The sequence below is a fragment of the Plectropomus leopardus genome, chromosome 20 (assembly GCF_026936395.1).
Source record: "Plectropomus leopardus strain MGB_pleo_1.0 chromosome 20, ASM2693639v1, whole genome shotgun sequence".
NCBI lineage: Eukaryota > Metazoa > Chordata > Actinopteri > Perciformes > Serranidae > Plectropomus > Plectropomus leopardus.
This window is the reverse complement of record NC_142195.1, coordinates 294,510-305,135: the sequence shown is the minus strand read 5'-3', so window position 1 is coordinate 305,135 and position 10,626 is coordinate 294,510. Positions and strand designations below refer to the sequence as shown.

General features: G+C 42.3%; 1 protein-coding gene across 1 annotated transcript; it reads left to right on the top strand.

The window, feature by feature from the left end:
• Positions 1-1,357: 1,357 nt before the first annotated feature.
• LOC148186122 (uncharacterized) lies at positions 1,358-2,653 on the top strand. The gene has a single exon (XM_088070951.1). The coding sequence runs from the start codon at positions 1,488-1,490 to the stop codon at positions 2,436-2,438; it is 951 nt and encodes a 316-aa protein (XP_087927077.1). The 5' UTR covers positions 1,358-1,487; the 3' UTR covers positions 2,439-2,653.
• Positions 2,654-10,626: the final 7,973 nt, after the last annotated feature.

Genomic DNA, 10,626 nt, shown 5'->3' with positions numbered 1-10,626 from the left:
TTCGAGGCAAAAGATAAATCTTGATTGAATATAACTCCAAGGTTCCTTACAGTTGTGCTAGAGGCCAAGGCAATGCCATCTAGAGAAATTATATCCTCAGATAGAGAGTTTCTGAGGTGTTTGGGGCCTAGAAGAATAACTTCAGTTTAGTCTGAATTTAACATCAGGAAATTGCGGCTCATCCAGACTTTTATGTCCTTAAGACATGCTTGTAGTCTAGATAACTGATCGGTGTAATCTGGCGTCGTAGATAGATACAGTTGCATATCATCCACATAACAATGGAAATTTACAGAGTGATTCCTAATAATGTTGCCTATGGGAAGCATATATAAAGTGAAAAGGATTGGTCCAAGCATAGAACCTTGTGCTACTCCAAAGCAGTCCAATGCGGCAACGAGATCTAATAGGATTAATAATTAATTACAAGTGCCATCTGTGTACTATGATGCACTCTAAATCCTAACTGAAAATCCTCGAATAAACTATTATTTTGGAGAAAGTCACTACGCTGTTTAGAAACTACTTTCTAAAGGATTTTACAAATACTGGGGAGATTAGATATCAGTATATACAGTAGTTTGCTAAAACCTCTGGATCGAGAGTGGGCTTCTTTGTAAGACGTTTAATGACAGCTACTTTAAAGGACTTAGTACATAGCCTGTTAATAAAGACATACTGATTATATCTGACAAGGAATTGTCAGTTATGGGTAAAACTTAATTAAGTAGCCTAGATGGGATGGGGTCTAACGGGCAAGTTGATGGCTTGGATGTGGAAATCAATGAAGAGAGTTGGTGAAGGTCAATGGGGAAAAAAACGTCTAAATAAATTTCAGGCCTTACTGCCATATCCAAATTACCTGTGTCTGAGGTGCAGTCAGTTGAGGGCAGGAAGTGATGGATTTTATCTCTTATAGTTAGAATTTTATCATTAAAGAAACTCGTAGCGTGAGTTCAATGCAGATCAGAATCATTTCCTTAAATTTAGCTACTGTGCTATCGGACAGACACCTTCCATGGTAACTCTTGCTGAGTGACATGTAAAAGTTATTAAATAATGGTCTGACAGAGTGGGATTCTTAGGGAAGACTACTAAGTCTTCATTTTCGATGCCGTACATCAGGACACTGCAACAGATTGGGAGTGAGGAGGGTTTGCTGCCTGCTGCTATAAGTGCTGAACGCCTCTTCTTCCACATTGGACGCAATGCCAGAGATCGTCTACGTGCTGACGTACTGCGGGTAAGCGTGTTATCTTGTATGTGTCTCTGGTAGCGTCTCTGAGCTGCTCCTACGAGCGATCCTCAGCTAATCTTCTAACTTGTTCCTTACTTCGGCTGCTCTATCTATCTGTGACTGAAAACTCACATAAGTTTTACTTAATCACTCACAGCTGTCTCCTCCTCTCAGCGGTTTTTCCTGTGTATTCACAGCCGCTCTCTCACTGTTAGCCGGTTAGCTTCGTTAGCATTAGCTCTGGTTAGCGATGTCTTCTCTCTGCTCCTCTCCCTCTTCTGCTCTCTCCTGCTCAGTGTGTCAGATGTTTAGATACTCCTCTGCCTCCTTCAGTGATAGTGGTACCTGTAACAAGTGTAGTTTATTTGCTGTGCTGGAGGCGAGGCTTAGCGATCTGGAAGCGCGGCTCCGCACCGTGGATAATCCCTCTGTAGCTGCGATAGCTAGCGAGCCCCCTGTAGCCGGTGCGGACCGACATAGCGTAGCCTCTGCTAGCCGTCCCCCGGCAGCCCCCGTGCAGCCGGGAGGCTGGGTGACTGTCCGAGCGAAGCATAGTAAGCCGAAGCCCGCGGTACACCACCCACCCCCCCTTCACGTTTCAAATAAGTATGCCCCTCTCAACCACACACCGACCGAGGACACAACCCTGGTCATTGGTAGCTCTATTTTGCGAAACGTGAAGTTAGTGACACCAGCGGCCATAGTCAAATGTATCCCTGGGGCCAGAGCGGGCGACGTCGAGTCAAATTTGAAGCTGCTGGCTAAGGCTAAACGTAAATACAGTAAGATTGTTATTCACGTTGGCGGCAATGACACCCGGTTACGTCAATCAGAAGTCACTAAAATTAACATAGAGTCGGTGTGTGAGTACGCCAAGACGATGTCGGACACCGTAATCTTCTCTGGACCCCTCCCCAATGTGACCAGTGATGACATGTTTAGCCGCATGTCAGCACTCAACCGCTGGTTGTCGTGGTGGTGTCCAGCAAATGATGTGGGCATCGTTAATAATTGGTGCTCCTTTTGGGGTAAACCTGGTCTTATCCGGAGGGACGGCATCCATCCCACTTTGGATGGAGCCGCTCTCCTCTCTAAGAATCTGGCCGATTTTATTTTATTAGAGGCCCAAAGCCATGACAAACCAGAGTTGGGACCAGGTTTCAGAGTCGCAGTCTTACACGCTTCTCTGAGCTTCCTCTAGCACAGTCACACACCCATAATGTAAATGTTATAAAAACAGTGTCTGTCCCCCGACCACTTCATTTGTTTAATACTAAAATAAACAAAAGGGGAGTTGTACATGAAAATCTCATAAAAATTAACTCATCTCCTGTCATACAGCATCATAACAGGAGAATTAAATGCGGACTCTTGAACGTTAGATCCTTATCAACCAAGGCTCATTTAGTCACTGATTTAATATTGGAAAATCATATTGATTTATTATGCCTCACTGAGACCTGGCTTTGTCCTAAAGAGTACGTTAGCCTGAATGAATCCACTCCTCCTGGTCATATAAATAGTCACGTTGCGCGGGACACTGGCCGAGGAGGGGGAGTCGCTGCTATTTTTGATTCAAGCTTAGCAATTCACACTAAGGCCAAGTTAAACTATAATTCATTTGAAAGCCTTTTTCTTAGTCTTTCTCACCCATCCTGGAAAACTTTACAGCCAATTCTATTTGTCATAGTGTACCGCGCCCCCGGCCCATACTCTGAATTTCTATCTGAGTTCTCTGAGCTTATATCAAGTTTAGTGCTCAAATCAGACAAAATTATTATCGTAGGGGATTTTAACATTCACATGGATGTTAATAGTGATAGCCTTAGTTCTGCTTTCTCCACACTTTTGGATTCAATAGGCTTCAGTCAGTGTGTACATAAACCTACCCACTGCTACAATCACACCCTCGATTTAGTCCTTGCATACGGCATTGATATTGCAGATTTATTAGTCTTTCCTGAGATTCCTGCTCTGTCAGACCATTATTTGATAACTTTTAATTTTTTATTACTTGACTACAAGCCTCTCAGTAAGAGCTACTTTTTTAGATGTCTATCTGATTCAGCAGTGGCTAAATTTAAGAAACTAATTCCCTCTGCTTTGACATCATTACCATGTCTTACAACTCCTGAGCACACTACTACTAACTTAAGTCATTCCCAAATTGACTGTCTCATCGATAATGCTACTGGCTCACTGCGATCAGCTCTCGACACTGTTGCACCCTTCAAGAAGAAAATAATGAAACAAAAAAAATTAGCCCCATGGTTTAACCTCCAGATTCGCAAATTGAAACAAACATCGCGAAAATTTGAAAGACATTGGCGTTCGACCAAACTGGAAGAGTCCCGTTTAGTCTGGCTGGACAGTCTTAAAGTCTATAAGAAGGCCCTCCGCCATGCCAGGGCAAACTATTATTCATCACTAATTGAGGAAAACAAAAACAATCCCAGGTTTCTTTTCAACATTGTAGCCAGGTTGACTCAGAGTCACAGCTCTATAGAGCCCTGTATTCCTTCGGCCCTAAGCAGTGACGACTTTATGAATTTCTTTAATAATAAAATCATAACTATTCGAGATAAAATCCATCACCTCTTACCCTCAACTGACCTGACCCCGAACTCAGATAGCCTGATTATGGCAGCAAGGCCCGAAATTTATCTAGACCATTTCTCCCCCATTGACCTTCATCAACTCTATACTTTGGTTTCTGCATCTAAGCCATCAACATGCCTGCTAGACCCCATCCCAACTAAGCTCCTTAAGGAAGTTTTACCTTTATTAGACAACTTTTTATTAGATATAATCAATGCGTCTTTATTAACAGGTTATGTACCCCAGTCTTTTAAAGTAGCTGTCATTAAACCTCTTCTAAAGAAGCCCACTCTCGATCCTGAGATTTTAGCTAACTATAGACCGATATCTAATCTCCCTTTATTTCTAAAATCCTTGAGAGAGTGGTTGCTCATCAGCTCTGTGACTTTCTCCGAGACAACAGTTTATTCGAGGACTTTCAGTCAGGCTTTAGAGTTCATCATAGCACAGAGACAGCACTAGTAAAAATTAATAACGACTTATTTATCGCTTCTGACACAGGTCTGGTCTCTGTTTTAATCCTATTAGATCTCAGTGCTGCATTTGACACCATTGACCATCAAATCTTACTGCACAGACTTGAAACCTCAATTGGCCTTAAAGGAACGTCACTAGCCTGGTTTAAGTCATACTTATCAGATCGTTCCCAATTTGTTCACATCAATGATCAACCCTCCGCACATACAAAGGTCTGCTTTGGAGTGCCACAAGGTTCGGTGCTTGGACCAATCCTTTTCACTTTATATATGCTTCCTCTAGGCAACATAATTAGAAAACATTCCTTAAATTTCCATTGTTATGCTGATGATACGCAATTATATCTATCTATGAAACCAGATGAAACTGATCAGCTATCTAGACTTCAAACATGTCTTAAGGATGTAAAAGCCTGGATGAGCCGTAATTTCCTGATGTTGAATTCAGACAAAACTGAAGTTATTGTTCTTGGCCCAAAACACCTCAGAAGCTCCTTTTCCAACAATTTAATTTCTCTAGATGGCATTACCTTGGCCTCTAGCACAACTGTAAGGAACCTCGGAGTTTTATTTGACCAGGATTTATCCTTTGCCTCCCATATAAAACAAACTTCAAGGACGGCTTTCTTTCACTTGCGTAACATCGCAAAAATTAGACATATCCTATCCCAAACAGATGCTGAAAAATTAGTACATGCATTTGTCACTTCTAGGCTGGATTACTGTAATTCCCTATTATTTGGTTGCCCCAACAAATCTCTTAGGTCTCTCCAACTGGTGCAGAACGCTGCTGCTCGTGTTTTAACGGGAAGCAAGAAAAGGGACCATATTTCTCCTGTTTTAGCTTCTCTGCACTGGCTCCCTGTGAAATCCAGGATTGAATTTAAAATCCTCCTCCTTACTTACAAAGCTCTAAATGGTCAGGCTCCATCCTATCTGTCACAGCTCATAGTTCCTTACCAACCCTCAAGATCACTGCGCTCTGAAAACGCAGGGTTACTTGTGGTTCCCAAAATTTCCAAAAGTAGGTTAGGAACCAGAGCCTTCAGTTACCATGCTCCTCTCCTATGGAACCATCTTCCATTTTCGGTCAGGGAGGCAGACACCGTTTCAACTTTTAAGGGTAGACTTAAGACCTTCCTCTTTGATAAAGCTTATAATTAGGGCTGGCTCAGGCTGCCTGGACCAGCCCATAGTTAGGCTGACATAGGTTTAACCTGCCGGGGGACTTCCTCTGATACGCTGAGCTCCTTTCCTTCTCTCAATGCCGCCATCAGAAATCATGCATGTCTGTTAACTGCATTGCCATGTGCAAGCTTAGCTTAGCTCTGTGATAGCCATGTGGTACTCTCACTGCCTGGGGCTCGCGATTACAGAGCCTGGGTCTGTTGAACTGCACTACGCTAATCCTGTTGCCTCTCGGGAGCATTCCTGCTCCCTTGTTTCCTAGTTTCCCTGGATCCTGGCCGTAACCTTGACTGTGCCTGACCGTGGTGATAGCTGTGCTGATGCCGCGACCCTGCCTTTGGTTGTGCTCGTGCTGTGGCTGTACTGATTCTGTGCCCCCCGCTCGCCCTGATCGTGGTCTGGTCCTGGTTGCGCCGATGCTGTGATCTTGCCTTTGGACACCTCCCTTTCAACATATGCATGAGACTGTTATCATCTCTATCAACATCATCATAGAGAGCAATTACTAATTCCACACCTACCATTATTGTAATATGACATGCATCTGTTTCTATTATTGCTGTGCCCCCCCCCCACCCTCTCTCCCCCTCTCTCTCTCTCTTTCCTTTTTTGCCATGATTGTATTTCATTTGCTATTTACGACATCTATTGCTCGTCTGTCCGTCCTGGAAGAGGGATCCCTCACTATCCTCTACCGCTCTTCCTGAGGTTTCTTCCTCTTTTTTTTCCCCGTTACAGGGGTTCTTGGGGATTTTTAGGGCTCAAGCACCGAACAGTGCGAGGACCCTCCAAGGAATTATTAGGGCCCAAGCACCGACCAGTGGGAGGTCCCTCTGGAGCGCAAGGAATGATTAGGGCCCGAGCACCAAACGGTGCGAAGACCCTGTTGGAATGCAGGCAATGTTAGGGCCCAAGCAGTGAACAGTGTGAGGACCCTCTTGTAACTGAAGGAATTATTAGGGCCCGAGCACAGAACCGACCGCAGGCCGGAAAAGGCCCTATTGAAATTGCTAGGATTTTTAAGGCCCGAGCAACGAACGGTACGAAATTCCATACACTTGCCATCATGCCAAGACACACAAAAAGCCCATTTAGAATAGATAATTGTTGTAACTTTGGTGTACATTGTCCAATCTGGATAAAACTTCATTGGTTTCTTATGGGTCCCACTCTGAACACATCTGAATAACAATATTGCATCAATCGATCCAACCCAAATTTGACAGGTGTGATCTAGGTGCAGCCCTGAACACATCAACATGTCAATTAAGTATGATGATCACAGCGCCACCAAATGGAAAAGGAATATAAGCCTCTTAACACAACTATATTTTGATTTTCATGACATTAGCATGGTTTTGTCTACAAATTATGTAGACCAAGATGATGTACATTTTACGTGGTCTCTAGCGCCACCTGGTGGCCACAGGAAGTATTACCCCACATTAAATATCTAACTGAAGGATCGAAACTCTCTGCCTGCTTGTTCCGACTTTCACTGAAATGAGAGATCATGGGACAGTTTTTGTCATACCGTGTGGATGTGACTAGGTTTTTAACTTCAATGTTTCACCATGAAACAGGAAGTTGTAGTAACTCAGTCACACACTGTCCAATCTGCCCCAAACTTCTCAAGCTTGATGCGAGTTCCGACCTGATCACATCTGGAAATAGGAAGTTACATGATTTATATTTTTAGGTGCATCCCCTATCAGGTTGACCACATTCAGCTCAAATTTGTTAACAAAAGCTAACCTTCATGATGCCTCCTTCTGAAGATCATATGTTTTTAGTGACTGTGGTTGCTGTGGCAATGCAGTATTCGCCACCAAAGCAGAAGCTGCTGTAACGTTTGCAATAACCGATTGGCCCTAAATTTGACGGATGTGATCAGGTTGCAGCCCTGAGCACATCAACATGTGATATTCAATGCACCACCTCCTGGTAAAAGGAAGTATACCTTGTAACACAATTATCCTTTGACATACAGGAAATTTAAATGGTTTGGTCTACAAATCATGCAGACCAGGATGACTTACATTTTGTGTTGTCTCAAGCACCACCTAGTGGTCGTGGTTGGTACTACCCTGTGTGAAATAGCTCTGCATGCATTTTCCGACTTTCAATAAAATTAAACACAGCTGGAGTCACGCCAGTAGCCCTGACTTGCGTGGGGGTCCGAGGGCCTGTTAATTGCTGCTGCTGTAATTATTAGGGCCCAAGCACTGAACGGTGCGAGGACCCTCTTGAAACTGAAGGGATTATTTTTATTATTATTATTATTTTATTATTATTATTTATTTAATATTTTTTCTCTCAAATGAATTGCCTTTTTAGGGCTTTAACATATTCAAAGTCATGAAACTTTGCAGAATTATCAGGTCTGGTGAAAAATTTGATATTTTAATGGTCTTGTGCATGGGTGGGAGGAAATGTATCAGTTGCGCCCCCTACTGATTTTCAGTAGGGGGCGCAACACGTTTGACCTAGAGCTTTGAAACACATTAATCGCCATAAAATTGGAAGCACTTTGTGAGGGGCAAAGTATGCACCAAAACTAACCAAACGTGGCACACACATCAGAAGTACTAAAATGTGATCTGATGTAATTCTTTTTGCACTGATGTGCCAAAATGGCTCTCTAGCACTCCCAACAGATTTCAATGAAGCAGCCCCTGTGGTACATTTCACCTAGAGCTACAAAACTCGGGACGCCTGTGCAACACCCCAATACCTACAAAAAAGTCTCTTGAGGCCATATCGTAAAACCAACAGGAAGTCGGCCATTTTGATTTGAAGTTGTAATTTTGGTGTATTTTTGGCAACTATCTTCTCCTTCAGATTTCATCCGATTAACTTCAAAATTTAAAAATCCTCTCAGAAGGCCTGGGACATTAAAAGTTAATACATTTGTGAGTTTTCGTCACATCGTGTTGTTGTTACTGGGCCAATCATTTCCATGTCTCACCATTAACCAGGGTGTAGTTTATAACTCTAAGGGACATGGTCCAATCTTCACCAAACTTCACGTTTGATGACTGTCATGCCCTGAACATGACATGACAACCATTACCATTACTTTTAGCGCCCTCGACTGCCAACATGATATGTCATGGAAATTACATGCTTTCTTCTTTGGTGGTATGCTCCTACAGATTCAAATCTGGTGACAGATTGACTTCAAATCTGGTGATAAAACCTTTAAGACCTTAATGATGCCTCCCTCTGAAGTTTAGGTGTACCATGAATGCTGTTGCCATGGAGACCCAGTGGTTGCCACCAAAGAGGAAGTTGTTGTAACTTCACTTTGGATCGACCAATTGGCCCCAGATTTCACAGTAGTAGTCAGGCTGCAGCCCTTATCACATCAACAAGTCATTAAACTATGATACTCACTGAGCCACCTGCTGGCAACAGGAAGTACGCCCCGTACCACATCTATCTTTTGATTTTAATGAAATCTACATGTTTTGGTCTACAAATGATGTAGACCAAGATGGCGTAGATTTTTTGTGTCCAAAGGAAGTAATTCACCATGTGAAATAGCTCACTAAAGGGTCCAAACGCTCGGTATACTTTTTCAGACTTTCACTGAAATGGATGATTGCATCACTCAGAGTCCTGTCAGTAGCCTCGACTTCATCGCTGCTTGCAGCTTTAATTATTATTATTATTTCACTGAATTAATCGTTTTTCTGAGGGCTTTATTATACTCAAAAACTTATGAAACTTTGCACGCTTATCAGGACTGATGAGAATTTTTGTATTTTATATGTCTTATGTATAGGTGTCAAAAAATGAGCTCAGTAGCGCCCACTAAATGCCAGCCCCAGCAAACCATTTCCTGTAGAGGGATGAAAATTGGGTACAAAGAACATCCCAAGACAAGAAAGCCTCTTGGAGCCATACTCTAAACCCAACAGGAAGTCTGCCATTTTGAATTGAAATTTCTTTTTTTTTTGCGATTTCGTGGTGTTGGAATTTAACGAACTAGTCCTACAGATTTTAACAGATTGACTTCAAATTTAGCAAATCCCACCGACCCAAGAATGCGACCCATTTGTTTAACAGTGGGGACATTATGAGGCCAATAAGTTACATGTTTTGCCACCAAACAGGAAGTAGTTTCTAATTCAGTTGTACATGAGCCAATCTGCATCAAACTTCACATGTGTGATGAGAGTTCTGCCCTGAACACACCTATATGACAGTTTTAAGCAGTAGTGAGAGCTTCACCTATTGATACAGGAAAGACAAAGTTTTACACTAAGAGGTCCAGCTCCCAGCAGGTTGGCTTGATTGATCTCAAAATTGTGTCAAAAAATCTTTTAGAAGGTGATGATGCTTAAAAATGAATATTGTCAGTTTTCCATGAGTGGTGTCAAAAACAGTCATAACATGACCCCAGATGGTCAAATCTTAACAAAATTTCACACATTTGATGAGAGTCTAGGCCTGAAGACATCTGCAGTACAATTTTGAATCACAGTCATGGTGGTAACAGGAAGTTTTTTTTTTTTAACATTTCTTATTCCCCTGTAGCCTGTAGCTAAGTTATCTTGAGCAAACTCAAATTCACTCTGAATACTACAAAGACCTTCGTGATACACAGAAAAAAAAACTTTTCATCAAATGCTGTTGTCATGGTAATGCATTTGCCATAAAACAGAGGACACATTTTGAGGGGCAAGGCATGCACCAAGACTTACCAAAGGTGGCACAGACATTAAAAGAACTAAATTGTGATATCTGATATGATTTTTTTGCATTGATGTGTTAAAATGGCTCTTTAGCTCCCCCTAGAAATTTTCAACAAAGTAGCCCCCGTGGACCATTTAAGCTAGAGCTACGAAACCTGGGTGACATGTAAAACTCCAAGACCTACAAAGAAGCATCTTGAAGCCATGCCTTAAACCAAACAGGAAGTCTGCTGTTTTCATTCTCCTTTTTTTTATTTTAGCCTTTGTATTGTAACGTACTTGTCCTACAGATTTCATTTGATCGACTTCACATCCGTACCCGAGTATTTCCTAAAGTTGGTGATGTTATATTGCGAGCCATTTTAGATTTCATCGATGCTGTTGCTGTTGTGGCGCATTCTTCGCCATAAAACAGGAAGTTGTGTTT

Coding starts and splice junctions, on each gene's coding strand:
- LOC148186122 (XM_088070951.1), top strand. CDS start 1,488: ATGTCTTCTCTCTGCTCCTCTCCCTCTTCTGCTCTCTCCTGCTCAGTG.